The sequence below is a fragment of the Ovis canadensis genome, chromosome 10, assembly GCF_042477335.2.
Source record: "Ovis canadensis isolate MfBH-ARS-UI-01 breed Bighorn chromosome 10, ARS-UI_OviCan_v2, whole genome shotgun sequence".
In the NCBI taxonomy this organism is placed as follows: domain Eukaryota; kingdom Metazoa; phylum Chordata; class Mammalia; order Artiodactyla; family Bovidae; genus Ovis; species Ovis canadensis.
Genome location: NC_091254.1, coordinates 84,336,176 through 84,354,245, shown reverse-complemented (window position 1 = coordinate 84,354,245; position 18,070 = coordinate 84,336,176). Strand labels below are relative to the sequence as shown.

General features: G+C 45.6%; 1 protein-coding gene across 2 annotated transcripts in view; it reads left to right on the top strand.

The window, feature by feature from the left end:
* LOC138446662 (ATP-binding cassette sub-family C member 4) overlaps positions 1–18,070 on the top strand; it is a 188,176-nt gene that overhangs the window by 21,058 nt on the left and 149,048 nt on the right. Inside the window, exons 2-3 of one of the 2 annotated variants that reach the window (XM_069601880.1) lie at positions 13,873–13,983; positions 14,512–14,632. In XM_069601880.1, the coding sequence (XP_069457981.1) occupies positions 13,873–13,983; positions 14,512–14,632 (232 nt within the window). The remainder of the gene's footprint in view (positions 1–13,872; positions 13,984–14,511; positions 14,633–18,070) is intronic. The other variant, XM_069601881.1, reaches the window with a different exon arrangement.

Here is an 18,070-nt window from a genome sequence, read left to right as displayed (position 1 = left end):
GGTAAGCGGACCTCTTGGCCAGCAGAACGTTTCTTGAGGTGTGAGCTGATAATGTGGGATCATAAGCTCTAGGGAAGAGTCCCCCTTATGCTGAAGTCTGGCCCCAACTCCGTGGAGCCGACCCAAGCCTCGCAAGTGAAGGGCATGGTCCTCCACAAGACTGCCCTCTCATCAGAAACCAGCTCTCAGTCCCAAGGTCCCCAGGACACCCTCACTTTTGACCAACTGGCTACAAATTTAGGGGTTCCCACCACCCCCTCCTTTTCATTAATTCATCGAAACAACCGAATACTGTTTTGTTATGGCAAACAGATTTGAATTGGAAGGCTGAGGTTTGAGAGGGTCCCAGTCTCTAGGCTTCCTTGTCTTACCCCAGTGGAAACAGGTCGTGTCACCCTCCCAGCACATCAGTGTGTCATGATACTTAGAGTATGGCCAACCAGGAAATCGCCTCCGAGATTTGGAATCCAGAGTTTCTATTGGGGATTCATTATGTATGCATCACGAAATGGACCACTGGCTATGTGACTGATCTTGTCTTCAGACCCCCTCTATGAAGGTCAGACTGAAAGCATGTGACTCACAGGTGCTGCCTTCTAATCCCATGGTTGGTCTTGCTGGTATGGCGAGCCCTCATCTTGAGTCATCTGTTAGCATAACCTTTAGGGGCCCAGGCATGAGTCACCTTGTTAGCAAAAATCATCGGAGTTTACACTAATGTTACTTGGAAAATTCCATGGACTTAGAGGAATGAGGACAAGTAGCAGTCACAGTCTTTTTTTTTTTTTTTCTTTTTAGCTTTATTGAAGTAACTTGACAAAATTGTAAGATATTTGCTTTACAGTTTGAGTTGATAAATGTATGCAAGGTGGAAAGATTCCACCAAGTTAACTAATATTGATACATTCATCACCCCATGGTTACCTTTTTTGGGTGAAAACATGTTTTTTCTACTTTCTTAGCAAATTTCAGTTGTACAATCCACTGTTAGCAACTGTATTCACCATGTTTTATATTAGACTCTCAGACCTTATTCATCCTAGAACTTGAAAGTATGTATACTTTTACCAGCTTTCCCTTTTTATGCCCAGCCTTCCTCCAAGCCCCTGGCCACCACTTTTCTTTTGTTTCTTTAAGTTTGACTTAAAAAAAAGATTCTGCATGCAGTATTTGTCTTTCTCTGACTTATTTCACAAAGAAAACATAATGCCTGCTAGGTACATCCATGTTGTCACAAATAACAGGATTCCTTTTTTAAAGGCTGAATAATATTCCATTGTTTTTATGTGTGTTGGAGTGTGTGTATGTGTGCGCACATATGCATGCCTGCCTATACATGTATATTAGTGTCACAGTTTCTTTATCCATTCATTTGTCACTGGACGTGTAGGTTGTTTCCTTGCCTTGAGTGTTGTGGCTAATGCTGTAGTGAGCATGGGAGTACAGGTATCTCTTTGAGATAAAGATTTCATTTCTTTGGATGTTTACCCCAAAGTAGAATTGCTGGCCTGTATGGTAGTTCTCTATTTTTGACTTTTTGCGGAACCTGCATACTATTTTCCGTAGTGGCTACACCAGTGTGCATTCCCACCAACGGTGTACGAGGGTTCCCTTTTCTTTATATACACTCTAACACTTAACTTCTCATCTGTTTTGGTGACAGCCGTTCTAACCAGTGTGAGGTGATGTCTCAAGGTGGTTTTGATTTGTATTTTCCTAGTGATAGGTGATATTAAGCATCTTTTCATGGGTCTGTTGGCCATCTTTTTACTTTCTTTGGAAAAAATGTCTATTCAGATCCTTCACCTGTTTTTTAATCAAGTTTTTTGTTTGTTTGATATAAGTATAGCTACTCTGCTTTTTTTTGTTTCTGTTTGCATAAAATATCTTTTTCCATTCTTACATTTTTAGGTTGTGTAAGCTGCAGTGACTCTATTACAGACAACATACGGATGGGTCTTGTTTTTTGTCCATTCAGGTACTCTGTCTTTTGATTGGAGAATTTAGTCTATTTACATTGATAGGAATTATTTATAGATGTGGGCTTACTGTTGCTAGTTGGTTAATTGCTTTCTGGTTGTTTATGCTTTGTACCTCATTCTCTCGCCTTCTTTGTGATTTGATGCTTTCCTGTAGTATCCCCCTGACTGCACACATAACCAGTTTACCCGTATTGGCTGTTTTAGGCCCAGGTTCCTGTGTTGTATTTAGTTGTCATATCTCTTTAGTATACTTCAATGTGGAATAACTCCAGTCGCTCATGTCCTTGACATTTTTGAAGAATACAGACCATTATGGTGTAGATTGTTCTTCAATTTGGGTTTGTCTGATATTTCTTCACAGCAGGAATACTGAGAGAATACAGTACTCAGTAAATCTTATGCACCTGCTATCCACGTGCCTCATTTCTAGATGGTAACTTTTGTCACTTGATTAAGATGGTGTTTGCCAGGTTTCTCCATGTATTAAATAATTTATCAGCTGAAGCCACTCTCCTCTGCAATGTCATTAGAATATAATAATGCAGTTGATTTTTTTTTTTTTTGGTCTATCCTACAAACCTGATATAATAGTATTGTCTTCAGTCATTGAAAAAGTAGAAAGTAAAAAATTGAAAAAGTAGAAAGTTGGATTTTTTACTCTTGTAAAACTATGTGTATTTGTTACTTCTCTACCTGTGTTTTCCCCCTCTTTTGTTAGCTGTTTGCATCATTACTAACAGTTCAATGAGCCATCTATTACATTTTGTTTTAATGAGGATGAACATAATGTGTCTTTTGCTGGTGAGCAGAGTTGCTCATGGATATAGTTTTTTATACATTATTATATAGAACATATATTACAGAGTTTTTAACATATCACTGGCATGCTGATCTTAAGGAATTTAATTAAGAATTAATTTGAGGGCTTCTGGTGGTCCAGCAGTTAAGAATCTGTCTGCCAGTGTTGGGGACATGGGTTCGATCCCTGGTTTGGGACGATTCCATCTACATGCCGTGGAGCAACGAGGCTCATTGTGCCACAACTCCTGAGCCAGTGTGGCAGCTACTGAAACCATGTGCCTGAAGCCTGTGCTGTGTCAACCAGAGAGGCCCAGGTACGCAGTGAAAAGCAGCCCCCGCCAACCACAACTAGGGAAAGCCGGTGTGTAGCAACGAAGACCCACTACAACCAAACTAATGTTTAAAAAAAGAAATTAATTTGATATAGAGTTACTACTTCAGTTTATATTACATAGGATAATAAAATAAGTTGCAGTGTTTTTTAATAGATTTGACTTCCTAGGGTTAACTAGTAATAGGATGTTGAATTTTAAACTGATTGTTGATTCACCTGGGTTATCTCTACGGCAGTCTGGTAGAGCTCCAGAATTAGGACCAAGCAGAGGACAACCAGGATTAGTGTTACTAGAGGAGAGTAAAGTTGAATCTAACTTATTTCAGTGAAGCTACATGAATTAATGAAGTAATTATATTGGTCACACCTACTTAATATTTCAGATTCAATGCCTTCAAAAGCAAGGAGAGTCTACAAAATGGCTACAAAATGGCTTAAAAGATTCCACAATTTCCTGTTACTTCTCCTTGTGGCTCAGCTGGTAAGGAATCTGTCTGCAGTGCAAGAGACCTGAGTTCTATTCTTGGGTAGCGAAGATTTCCTGGAGAAGGGCATGGCAACCCAATCCAGTATTCTTGCCTGGGGAATCCCGTAGACAGAGGAGTCTGGCAGGTGACAGTACACAGGGTCACACAGAATCATAAACAACTGAAGCGATGTAGCATGCATACACAGAGGGGACTTCCGTGGCAGTCCAGTGGTTAAGACACGAAGCTTCAAATGCAGGGGCCATGGGTGTGGTCTCTGGTCAGGGAGCTAAGCTATCTATCCCACATGCCATGCAGTGTGGTTAAAAAAAAACACAAAACCCCAAAACCCCATAGAACCTCAGATTTGTTATTGGTTGAAGCCAAAAGAGCAGTAATGACTTCACCTCCCTTCATCCTGTTATACTCCATGCAAATACTTCTCATGGGTTTTATTTTTCTGGAAAGCTTCTTTCCTTGTCCTCTTGTCTCCTTAGTGAATGCCAAGTGATTCTTCTGGACTCGACTCAAGCTTTGTTCTCCTGGAAATATTCCCTAACCTCCCTCTAGCAAATGGTTCCCAGACCTGGCTGATGACTGGAACTGTCTAGTGGAGTCTTTGAGAAGACCACCCGTTGAGTTCCATCTTGGCTCACTCTGATTCATTCATTTGGGATGGGGCTCTGGATACCTGTTGGTCTTTATTTAAAAATAATCCAGTCTGAGCTTGCGATTTTCACTTCACTGTGGTTGGGACTGTTGGTATAAATACCAGAAGTGTGTCAAAGCACACTCTATGGCAGGGTCTCAAACTTGAGCCAGCATCAGCATCATCTGGAAGGCTTGGTATAGTATGGATAGCTGAGGCTTACTCAGCGTAGGTCATAGTTGGGACTGAGAATTTGTTTTTCTAATGAAGAGTTACAGGACGCTAATCTTGCTACGCTGGGGACCACAGTTTGAGAACCTGTTCTGTACAGAAGATGCTTAAGCTGGGGGAATGATCCTTTTATCCCTACTGCAAAAGCCAAGAAGCAGATCCTGTGTGCATAGCTCAAAACCTCACTTGCCACTTCATATCTTAATGATACGTTAATGTTGATCCCTTGTTCCCCAGGCTTAACTGCTGCAGGACAATTGAAAAGTGTTAGTTGCTCAGTTGTGTCCGACTCTTTGCAACCCTATGGACTGTAGCCCACCAGGCTCCTCTGTCCATGGAATTTTCCAGGCAAGAATACTGGAGTGGGTTGCAATTTCCTTCTCCAGAGGATCTTCCCTACCCTGGGATCGAACTCGTCTCCTTCATTGCAGGCTGATTCTTTATCATCTGAGCCACCACTAATAGTGATGTGTTTATATCATAATCCTTGATTTGTTGGCTAAGGGCCTCCTGCCAGTATCCTGTGGCTACTTTCTATGGCTACTCCCTGGGGCCAACCTTTGAAGAAAAGTTGTACCCCTTTTCCAGAAAGACAGGCTGGAGCAGTCATTCTGATCCAGATTTTGCTACCCAGGCCTTGTCACTGTAGGTGTCACAGTTTGGGGTGAGGAGATACTATTGGCATCTGGAGGAAATAGCCCTGGGATAGTGCTCACCCTCTTACAAAGCACAGAAATGCCTCCCACAACAAAGAACCTGAGATGTCAGCATTGCTGAGCTGGAGAACTCCTGCCTTAGAGGAAATGGTTCTAGTGAGGTGGTTGGTTTAGCTGGCTAGTTGTGTTTGACTCTTGCAAACCCATGGACTAGCCTCCTCTGTCCATGGGATTTGCCAGGCAAGAATACTGGAGTGGGTTGCCATTTCCTCCTTTGGGGATCTTCCTGACACAGGGATCGAACCAAGGTCTCCAGCATTGCTGTTGGATTCTTTACCCCCTGAGCCACCAGTGTCGTACTGTGCCTCTCACCTGTCCCTCACTCCAGCCCTTGCTCTTGGACTTGCTGACCCAGGTCTCCCTATTTCTGTAGCCCCTCTGCCTCACCAGCCCTGCCCAGGTTGGGCCACAAAAGCCTCCAGTAATCAGGGCTGGCAGAAGCTGCAGGGAACATTAACCAGTGGTTAATAATTCGCCACAGCTGAAAGTGCTTTAAAATGCATAATTTGTACAACAATAAATGACTTACTTGAGTGGGTTGAGGGCACGTGAATGGTTAAACTGGCCGCAGCAGACCTGCACATTCCCCTCTCATCAAGAGATGTAGATAGCGTGTGTGAGTGCTCTTCGCCACGGTTTCTCCACCAGAGGGTCATCCATTCATTTACTCTGCCGAGTTCTGAGTGACCCACTCAGTGCCAGGCCTAGTGAATTGCCAGGCTTCGACTGGGTCCTGCCCTCGTGGAGCTCTTATTCCAGCGAGGAGAGGGACAAAATAAATAAGTGCGTTATTCTTTTCTCTCAACAACAAATAGATTGCAGTAAATGGTAAAAAGAAAGCTGGAAGAAGGAAATAGAAAAGCTGGATCTGCTTTTGTAGTCAAGGCAGTCCAGGCCTTTCTGTGGAGGCAGCAATTGGCCTGAGACCTGGGAAAGAAAAGGTGTTAAGTAATCATGGGGAAAATGAATAAAAAAAGTCTATTCCCAGGAAAGGGCCCAGCAGTCAGGAGCCAGGCGGGCTCTTGAAAACACAACAGGTCAGCGTGGCTGGAACGCTGCATGACGGGGCTGGGCACTGAGCAAGGTGGGGTGGTGAAAACCTATAAAGGTCATAGCATGACCTTTGCTAATCTTTCCTTTCATTCAGTATTGGTTTTCTTTCTTTCTTTATTTTTTTAAATTTATTTATTTTAATAGGAGGCTAATTACTTTGCAGTATTGTAGTGGTTTTTGCCATACACTGACATGAATCCACCATGGGTGTGCATGTGTTCCCCATCCTGAACCCCCCTTCCACCACCCTCCCCACCCCATCCCTCAGGGTCATCCCAGTGCACCAACCCTGAGCACCCTGTCTGGTTTTCTTTTTTTTTTTTTTCAATGCTCCACAAGTAATTTCTGGGAAGATGTGCCAGTGTTTCTGGGGTTTTGTGTACTCCTAGGGCATCCATGAACCCTCCTGAGAGTGTGGGCCCGCCCAGAGGGGCATTGCCCTTTATAGTTTAAGTACTTGGCTTCTTTTACATGTCACTTCCTTCTCACTCTGGGAAACAGCTGACCTGGAGTGGCCGCCTAGTGTGAGCTGGGGAGGGACAAAAGCCCTCAGAGGAGGTTACCATGTGGCTCACTGTTCACTGAGCTTCACTGTGTCCCAGGGGCTGTGCTGGTCACGGAGTATGTGAAACCTCTGTGAGGCCGTCTGCCCTCAAGGGAGCCCCAGTCTGTTGTGCAGATGGTGGCCCTAAGGGCGTTGTGCGCACAGCGGACTGCTGTCCACACCAGTGTTGTTCAGACATAACATTGCAACCCATTAGTGCAGCTGGAAATTAATCAGTTTCAACTGGTATTTCCTTCTTTTTAAAAACAATTTAAAAAATTTGTGGTAAGATATACAACATGATATGTACCACTGTAACCATTTTCAAGTGTACCCTTGAGTGGCAGCAATGATGTTTCACCCCTGTGCAACTGTCATCAACGTCCACAGGATTCTTTTCATTGGTAACGATGGAATGTACCTGTTACTGCAGCTACTCATTCCCCTTGCCTGACCCCCTGGTGGTCACCATTCCTGCTGTCTCTCTCATTTTGACTCTTTTGGATACGGCATATAAGTTGAATCATACGGTGTTCTCAGTGTGATGGCTTATTTCACTTAGCATAATATCCTCAAGTTTCAACTATGTTGTAGCCTGTGTCAGAATTTCCTTTTTTCAAGGCTCTGGAATATTCCAACATGGGCTTCCCTGGTGGCTCAGTGGTAAAGAATCCACACCTGCCGATGCAGGCGACCTAGGTTCGATCCCTGGGTCAGGAAGATCCCCTGGAGAAGGAAATGGCAACCCACTCCAGTATTCTTGCATGGGAAATCCCATGGACAGAGGAGCCTGGCAGGCTGCAGTCCAGGAGGTAGCAAAGGAGTCAGATACGACTTGGCTACTAATGAACAAAACAATACTCTAATGTACGTGTGTCACGTACCACAAAATGTGTACCACATTTTGGTACATTCTTTCATCATTGTCCTCTGGGGTCACTTTCACCTTTTGGATACTGTGAGTAATGCTTCTGTCATTATAGGTATACCACCTGGCATTTCTTTTGTAATGAGGTAGGGTAGAATAGAAAATATCAGCGGAAATGTGCCCATAGCATGGGCAGACCCAGAGCACTGATGAAGCCCGAGGTGCAGCTTCGTGAGCTCTATGAGCCTACGTTAAGCTAAATGCACCAATGTTTATTTCCTATAGATGGATATACTTTGAGCAATCTGTGAAAAGCATCAAGATGACTCTCAGTTCTGTACCCTTGGGTGAGGCGGGTTCTTTTAACTAAGAAAATGTGACTTCATGTTCATATATATTTAATTCAGCTTCTGGAATGGTTCTTTGACCTAAGTAAGGTAGTTTCTTTTCTATGCTTTGTGGTTTCTCAAATCCCAATGAAGAGCCATCAAAGGCTTGCTTGGGTAGGCAGTCATACTCCCTACTGTCAGCGGGGATACCTGGAACTTGGAACCAAAGCTCTGTCATTCCTCATGAGGGGGAGAAGTTGAATAGTTTGGAAGGGAGCGCTTGATTGGAACAGGCCCTGAAAGCCTGGTATTCAGAGGAAAGTCAGCACCAGGCACTCAGGAGCTCAGGGGGACTTTGGTGATGACGGGAGTCCTGTGTCTAGTGGTGGCCTTTCATGCTGCACTAAGTAGATAAGGTTGATCACCTGCTGGATGTGAGGTCCCTTACTTGTTAGTTCCAACCAGCACTGTTTTAAGCCCTTCAAAACCTTGGGAGGTGGCCAGCGTGAGTAATATTTTACTCGTGATTCCTTGTTTTATTCTCAGTGTTAACTGAATTGTGTCCAAATGTGTCAAAAAAGATATATATATATATATATATTTTTTTTTTTTTTGAGAAGGGGATTAGGGTAGTTACCCATGCACGATAGTTGTAGATTCTCGGTGTTGGTTGTAGTGTGGGAAAAAGTGATGGGAAGGTATGTGGTGATAAGACAAAGGACACTATGAAGATGCGAAAGGCATGGATTAGCCAGTGGTAAGCAAAGGGAGACAAGAAGGCCAGGGATGAAATAAGCTCTGAGGCAGGAAGGTTTTGCCAGCCTCACGAGCTGGGAGGACCCTGGTGGGCCCCAGGACAGAGGGTATGCAGGGGACTGGAGAACCTTGGGGAGGGAGGGTACGCAGCCTGTACTATCACTTAGCTTAGTGCAAGGATGAGAAAATGGATTCTGAGCGAGTTTTAGGAAATGAGGAAAGTTAAAGAAGAAAGTTAGAGAGCCTCTTGATGAAAGTGGAAGAGGAGAGTGAAAAAGTTGGTTTAGAGCTCAACATTCAGAAAACTAAGATCATGGCATCTGGTCCCATCACTTCATGGCAAATAAATCGGGTAACAGTGGAAACAGTGATAGACTTTATTTTGGGGGGCTCCAAAATCACTGCAGATGGTGACTGCAGCCATGCAATTAAAAGACGCTTACTCCTTGGAAGAAAAGTTGTGAGCAACCTAGATAGCACATTGAAAAGCAGAGACATTACTTTTCCAACAAAGGTCCTTCTAGTCAAAGCTATGGTTTTTCCAGTAGCCATGTATGGATGTGAGAGTTGGACTATAAAGAAAGCTGAGTGCTGAAGAATTGATGCTTTTGAACTGTGATTTTGGAGAAGACTCTTGAGAGTCCCTTGGACTGCAAGGAGATCCAACCAGTCCATCCTAAAGGAAAACAGTCCTGAATGTTCATTGGATGGACTGATGTTGAAGCTGAAACTCCAATTCTTTGGTTACCTTATGTGAAGAACTGACCCATTTGAAAAGACCCTGATGCTGGGAAAGATTTAAAGTGGGAGGAGAAGGGGACGACAGAGGAAGAGATAAGAGATGGTTGGATGGCTGACTCAATGGACATGAGTTTGAGTAAACTCTGGGAGTTGGTGATGGACAGGGAGGCCTGACATGCTGTGGTCCATGGGGTCCCAAAGAGTTGCACACGACTGAGGAACTGAACTGAAAGAAGAAAGGAGAGAATGTTCTAGCTTGAGCATTACCACTCAAGTATGGCTAATTGGATTTGGCCGAGGGCCACTCAGGGAAAGCCAGGGTGATGACCTGTTTTGAAGATAGCTCAGCAGCAGCGTGGGTGTTCTGATGTCATTCTGGATGGGTTCCAGTGTTGTCTGTGCCAGGCACTGTGGCACGCGAGGCTCATGGAGAGTCCATGCAGTGTGTGAGTAGTCATTGCCCTGAAGGAGGTGTGCCCTCTGGGACAGTGAGGAGGAGATGCTGCTGCTGGGTGGAGCTGTTGGTGGGAGGGGAGGAACGGGGTCTCCTGCAGGGGAGGACCGCTCTTGGAGGAACTGGCTTGGAGGGAGGGCTTACTTGGCAGTGACGGGATTGTTGAGCGAACGCTGTCAGTGATAAATTGGAGTCAGGGTGTGAATTGACTCAGGTCTCCCTGTCTAGCTCTTTTGTTCAGGTGGGGACATATACTTTAGCCTCCTGTTAGTCAGCACGCCTTGTGATGGGAGTGAAAACCTTCACCCCTTGATGGTACCCAGAGGGCTTGGCTTGGCTTTCTGAGATATGAGGTGGTAAAGGGCTTGGTGAGGGTCCTTAAATCAAGAACTGTGGGCAAAGAAACCTGCCTAGTTGAGCACTGTCATCTCTTTTTTGCTGGGGCTTACATGGGAATTACTCAAGAGCGTTGCCGTGATGGCTGTTCTTTGTCTGACCGGACTTGGTTGTGTTCAGAGCATCACTGACCATTTCAGTTGATCCCTCAGCAGCCCAGGTGAGTGTTGTTATCTCCAGATGTTATCCCCATTTGCTGGAGGCCGATGTGGAGAAGTTCTGTGGCTAGTTGAAGCTCCTGCAACCAGAATGTGATACAGTATCACTACGTTAAACAAACTTGTGATAAATGCATGCAACATAAAATTTTGCCATCTTGACCATTTTAAAGCATACGGTTCAGTAGTGTGAAATACATTCACATTGTTTTGCAGTTTCCAGAACTCTCTTCATCCTACATCCTTGTGTAATTAAACAATAACTACCCACTCCCATCCTGCCCTTGGCAACCATCGGGCCTCTTGGTTTCTCCCTGAATTTAAGTTCTTCCTGTCAGTGGAATCCTGCAGTATTTGTCCTTTGTGACCACACTATTTTACACTCCCACCAGCAACGTGCAAGGGTTCCAGTTTCTCCACATCCTTCCCAACCATTATAATATTCCACTCTCCTCCCACCTTTCCCTCCTTTCCTTCCAATAGCCATCCTAATATATGTGAGGTCGCATCTCATTGTAATTTTCATTTGCATTTCCCTGACGGTTAGTGATGTTGAGACACTTACCCCTGGCAAGCAGAGTTTTAAAGAGGGCCTTTCAGGGTTACGTCCCAGTGCTAATTCCCTGAGCATTTTCTGTAGCTGCTAAGTCGCTTTAGTCATATCCAACTCTGTGCGACCCCATAGACAGCAGCCCACCAGGCTCCCCCGTCCCTGGGATTGTCCAGGCAAGAACACTGGAGTGGGATGCCATTTCCTTCTCCAATGCATGAAAGTGAAAAGTAAAACTGAAGTCGCTCAGTCGTGACTGGACTGCAGCCTACCAGGCTTCTCCACCCATGGGATTTTCCAGGCAGGAGTACTGGAGTTGGGATGCCATCACCTTCTCCATGTAGGGAATGACTGTAGGTTAAAGGGCCAAGCATGTTTCAAACTTGTGTAGTGGTGATGCTCACAGAACTATACCTTTGTTTTGGAAGGATATTGAGACCTAGAGATATTAAGGGTTATGGAGAAGCTAACCGGAGCGGATGAAGTAGAGTGAGGCCATAGTTGAGACCTGGGGTCTTCAGGACCACTGCTGGGACTGGAATCCTGGACTGGGGTTCATTAGAAATGCCAGGGGGCCAGGGTGAGCAACACCTGAAGCTCAGTCTTTCTTATGGCTTCTTTGATAATTCAAAGACATTTCATTTATTCAAAAAGAATTCTTGAGCATCGCTTCACCTGTATTATTCTTGGAATAGCGAAATAAATAAGAGAAATGTGGTCTCTGCTTTCATGGGTGATTATCATCTGGCTTTGGAAATTTCATTACCCTGTCAAAAGCAGTAGATGATAGTCATCTTTGGCTGTCTTTGCATATTAATCATTATCATTTAAATGATACATAATTGGTTTGAATAAGGTTTTTTAGTCTTTTGTACAGTTACTGTTTTTTTCCATCAATAATAAGTAATTTGTAGGGGGATAATTTGAGACTATGTAAATATCATGATTCACATTAAACTTTAACACTAGTTTTAACTTCCATTGACCATTTTCTGACTCTATTGTTCCCTCTATATTTGTTTCTGTTCTAGAATGCAGGCTTTCCCTTCTCTTATGAAGCAGTAAAGATTTTTTTCATGGATTTTTTTCATTATTTAATGGGTTATCACTCATTGACACTTACCTAATATCCCAGCATCCCAGATTTGGCTAGCAAGAGTACCTCAAGCTGGCTTCTTTGTCCTTTGGACACATCCTTAGGATTCCTTGAGCTGTTTATTTTATGAGGCAAGTTGTCCCTGGCTTATCTTACATTTTCGATGCCTGTTGGTCTCAGCCTATCAATAGTGATGCTGTTGCTGGGAATGCCTGGGGCTCTGCACACCTGGGCCCATTCTTGTTCAAGCAGCCCCCACAGACACTTTCCCCACTGGAGCCCATGCTGTGGCTGGACTTGTCCTTGTGGTTCTTGATTATGACCATCAGGGAACTTTGAAATGGCAAAGTTTATTATGCGCATGTCCTGGAAGGGTACATGGCGTACCTAGGGCCACAGCAAGGTCCTAGGGAGAGAGCGAGATGGATCATGAGTGAACCTGGACCTGTGCTTCTGCCTTGTTGGGGTCAATGGCTGGGTACCTGGGGATTCCAGTCACTATCTGCTGGTAATTAAAGACATGAGTGAGAATTAAAGTACAGGAATGGAGAAATAAGCAGTCTGTAACCAGAAATAAGATGGTCTGTTAGCAGGTCAATCAGAGCTTTCTGAAAAAGGGAACTTCAGGAGTGGGGTGGCCTGGCTCCTTATCTAGTTGTGTAGGTGGCCTGTGTTTATTCCTGTTGAAGTCTCCAAAGTGGTTGTCTCTAAAGCATAATGTCAGGCGCTTGCATTAGGATCAAAAACAGCTAATTGTCAGCTGCTAATACATATTGTCAGCTGCTAATATTTTAGTACTTCCATGGCGGCTCAGTGGTAAAGAATCCACCTGCCAATGCAAGTGACTCAGGTTTGATCCCTGGGTTGGGAAGATTCCCTGGAGAAGGGAATGGCAACCCACCCCAGTATTCTCCCTGGAGAATCCCATGGACAGAGGAGCCTGGTGAACTATAGTCTATGGGCTCACAAAGAGTCAGACATGACTGAGCGACTCACAGTACCTATTGCAGCAACATTGGAATCAGCCATTGCTTCAGGGAACCCTGGCTCCTCTTAGAAAGAATATTGAAAAGCAAAGGTCTGGGTGAGGGGGGCCAAGAGGCACAAACTTCAGGTGTAAATAAGTCATGGAGACATTCAACATGGTGACTATTATTGCTAATAATGTGACACATATTTGAAAGTTGCTGAGAGTTGTCCTTAGAAGTTCGTATCAGAAAAGAACAAATTGTAATAATGTATGTTAAAAAACCAAAACACCAAGATCTGGGGCCTTGAATGATTTTTGGTAGCAGTGTGTCATTGCTTCCAGGGTCTCTCACCGTGTAGAGTTAGGGACTTTGTATTGTATATATGTGTCTGTGTTTTTCCCCATATTTCTATATATTTAAAACTGAAGGTGAAAATGTTAGTCTTTCAGTTGCATCTGACTTTTTGTGACCGATTTTCCCCCCCTCCCCCCCCGCTCATGGACTGTGGCCCATCAGACTCCTGTCCATGGAATTCTCCAGGCAAGAATACTGGAGTGGGTATTCTGTCAGGATTCCCTTCTCCAGGGGATCTTCCCGACCTAGGAATCAAACCTGAGTCTTCCTCATTGCAGGTGGATTCTGAGCCACCTGGGAACCTATTTCTGTAGACGTCTTTTTAGAAACAAACGACAAAGCCTGTCAGAGTAGGATTCTGATTAGACAAAGATGTGTAGTTTGGATATATATCATTCTCTGTTTCTCTTAATTTTTCACAGGTGGCTAAACCCCTTGTTTAAAATTGGTCACAAACGGAGATTAGAAGAAGATGACATGTACTCAGTGCTTCCAGAAGATCGCTCCCAGCACCTTGGAGAAGAGCTGCAAGGGTGAGCACAGGCAGCAGGGAGCAGGGGAGGGGCAGTGAGAATTTCCACGTGTGGCTGAAGGTGTGTGGGGTGGGGGCTCTTTGCCTTCCTCTGGGTTCTTCTGAGCCTCCTCTCCTGACACTGCACACTCACCCCCTCAGGCTGACCCTGAGCTTCGCCCATGTTGGAGGGCTGACCCGTGTGCGTTTGTGGACGATGAGGGAGCCTGCTGTCATGACCCTGCAGGCCGATCTCTGTCCCTGGAGGTGGGGTCCCTGGAGGGGAGGGGTTCTGCCCTCTTGAGCTGCTCATGGTGCTGAGAACTTAGCAGGAACTTGTTTCCCAAGACTGGGCCTCTCCCCTCAAGGTGTGTTTTTCTGGTGCTTCAGTCTGTGCCGCTCATCTTTCAGGAGCCCTGTGAGCAACTTGCCCGCATCCGTGGGGCAGCCACAGAGCGCCCTGTGGTAAAGGCTTATCTTCCACTCTGCCCCTCCCCTATTTTCCCTATGGTGGACACCTGTTCTTTATTTTGTTTGTTTCTCATCGCAGGTACTGGGATCAAGAGGTTTTGAAAGCTGAGAAAGATGCACGGGAGCCTTCTTTAACAAAAGCAATCATAAAGTGTTACTGGAAATCCTATGTAGTTTTGGGAATTTTTACATTAATTGAGGTAAAAGCTTTTACATACAGTGCATTGCTTTTCAGGGTATGTAGTTCAGTACTGAGATGAATGATACCTGTGGGGAGAGAGGTCAGAGGATACAATGTGTTTATGAAACCTTATCTGTGATGTAGCTCAGTGCTTGATATATCTTTAGAATAGACAGATGCTTAAACTACTGGACAGATGCTTAAACTACTGGACCTCCGGGGATTATTATTTTCCTTTTAAGTGATTAAAACAGTGTTATGGAAGGATGACACTGAGAAGGAGAATTTTATGCCATGTTAGAGTGTTCTTGGTGTTCAGTATGAATGCTAAGAGTGGTCCTTGATCAAAAGAAGATCTACAGCCTCAAAGAATGTGTACCCTGTGGTTTTGAGGAAGTAAACTTGGATCTGAGCCCAGAATGCATGGGTGTGCACTCAGTTGCAGAGTCATGTCTGACTCCTTGGGAAACTTTGGCCTAGTAGCCCGCCAGGCGTCTATGTCCATGGAATTCTCCAGGCAAGAGTACTAGAGTGAGTTGCCATTTCCTTCTCTGGGGATCTTCGTGACCCAGGAGTCGAACCCACATCTCTTGCATTACAGGCAGATTCTTTACCGCTGAGCCACTTGGGAAGCCTTGAGCCTAGAAGACATTTTACAGGCACTCAGCAAATGATTGTTAACTTGCCCAGGTCACAACCGATAAATGGTTTCCTAAGAAGGGATTGTCACCTCTCCTCTTCCTGTGGAACAGAACCCAGGGACCTGTATCTGGGCAGGAGCTGCCAGAGCTTCCAAGAGCACCCTCTTCCCCAGGAGGGTGCCCCCTCCCCATGGGCCCGGTCACCCAGGTCAGATCCCGACTGTGGGGAGGAGCTCCAGCTTCACCATGAATTCTGTGCACCGTCCATGCTCCTCCATGCTCTTTTCTGTCCGTGACTGTGGGGCTGGTCTGCTGGTTGAAGGGGGATTCTGGTACCCTGGCATTGGCAGAGGGTGGTGGAAGGGATGTGCAGGGCAAACCAGAGTAGAAAGCCATTAGGTCAGTGACTTCTGTGACCCTGAAGATCCTGGGTCAAGATCCCCCAGTGAGACAGTTCACCTGGGGACACAGGGCCGTCAGCCCCCTGTTCTGGCTGAGCCTGTTGGGGGTCTGCTGCAGACCCCCCTGAGTGGCTCGTGCTCTCCGTGGTCCCTTGGCACTGCCTTAGGGACATGGGCGGCCTGTGAGTGTGTGAGGGCAGGAGGGGTGGAAGCGTTTTAGGTGGAGAAGGTGTGAGTTGTCCTCAGTCCATCGTGTTGGGGTGAGGTGACGGGCCAGGTGGCAGGTGGGCGGCATGGCTCTTGTTTAAAGGGTGTGTTGTACTGAAGGACACTGCAGGCAGTGGGCAGTTGGATAGGTAAAGTCCACCCCACACAACTGGAGAGACAGAGAATCTGTCAGCTCCCAGGTGACTGGGTGGTCCTGGGAGGTGTAATTCTTGATGACCAAAGGTGGGTTGGCCTTTGCTACAAGTGAATGAGCTTGTGCCTATTCTGATGATTTAAGTTCTAAACATCCATCCACGCTGTTATGAAACCATTCCAGATCGGCTCCTTGAGTTGGACCAGGGGAAAGGCAGTAGGTCATGGATAGTGGCTATGTTAGGACATTGATAATCTGCACAGAGGTGGAATCTTCTATATTGATTTTTTAGTACATGTGCCAAGTTGCTTGCTGAAAGCTGACATCCTGGTGAATCTGGGAATGCATCTGTTCAGTGAGAGTGAGAACCCCACGTCAGTTACCGGAGTGTGGAGCAGTTCTCCTGTTCTCGTGTCTGAATACACTTTCCCACATGGAGGGTGTGTCCTAGGCCCGAGGTCTTAGGGTGGGAACCAGCCAATCCCTGGGAGGGTAGCAGATTAATCAAGTGAAACTGGGCTTTCCCCCAGGAGGGAGGTTTCTTGATCTTGCTGTGTTGCGACCTTGGTGGTTTAAAGCATAAAACTAGAGAGTGGCCTATATTCCCTTGGTGGCTGTTCCTATATTCCTAGTAGACTGGCATACAGTGCTAACTCCAAATCTGTGTCCTAAGGACACTGGTAGAACTGGTAGAACTCTTAGTTCTGATGCATTCGAATTCAGGGACTTCAGGGCCATTGAAGTAAACCTTGAATTTTTGTTGTTGTTGTTGCTGGCAGTCAAAAAAAGTTTGAAATCCAGCACAAACACTCCTCTTTTCCTTGACTTGCCTTTTGACACACTGCTATTTTGGAGAAATTAGAAAACATTTCTTACGACGAAGCTAGTAAGGATCTGATTTTAGAACTCATTTTCAGGTACTCTTGGGTTTTAAGTGATTAAAGCTACTGAGAAAAGTGCAATGAATATTAAATAATTGATTTTATGAATCAGCTTTCCATTGTTTGATCTATCTATGCTGCTTGCTGGTCTTTGTTAGATACTGGAAGATCTAAACTCAGCCCAGGATTCTCTAAAATGCAAACATGTTTTCTGTGTGACCTGCAGTTCTCTTTTGGTTCATCTGGTGCACAGAATGCTGCATGGATCATCCATGATTCCCACGCAGTGTGCTCTGATCAGCCACAACACAGGCAGGGCCTTCCCTTGAACTACCGGCAGCAGCACCAGTGGGAAGAGGCAGGGTGATGCCAGTCCAGGGCGAGGCATTTAGGGTTAGGATTTCAAAACCATGAAAATTTCTCTCCTATAAGTATTAGGAGTGACTTTAAGGGTTCGAGGAGCTCTTGCAGGCTGATGCTAATTAGAACAGAACAGAATAGCCAATGAGATCCCAGCACGCCTGGCCTCTGTGTGTACCTTCTTGGGGACCGCGGGTGGGGAGGACAGGCATGCCCAGGGCCCTCAGGGTGGAAAGGAGGAGCCTGAAACCTCTGCCTGGACCAGAAACGCAGAGACCGTCTTCCCAGGTCATCAGGGCTTCGCTCTGAGAGGTGAAGTCTCCACTGTTGGTGTGTAAGTGGGGTGACCTCAGAGAGCCATAGTCAGTTCATGCAGTCCCTTCCCCTGAGAGGGGAGGAGTGGCCAGGGTTTCTCTTTCTGGGAATCTTAGAAATGGCCTGGCCTTGTCCTGTCACTTGGTCTTTGTTCAAGGCCATTTTTGCTGGTTGCCTCTGTGTTAGGTGGAAGCTGTAGGAACACGCACATATTTGTGTACGTTTTCACGTTGGAGCTCAGCTGATGGGCAGGAAGTAAACAGAATCCTGTGTGTCCCACAGTGGGCTTTGTGCCTCAACTCAGAGTTGGTTCCCAAAGAGCTGAGTGATGTTTGCATTTATTTCCGTACCCTCCTTCCATGTGTCCCTCACTTCTGCTGCACCCAGGAGTCTGAGGAGTGGCTGCTGGTGGCAAAGAAACTGTGGGCCTGCAGTAACCCCTGAGGACCACACAGCAAGAGAGAGGAGGGAGGGGGCCTTGAGCAAAGCGAGACAGGA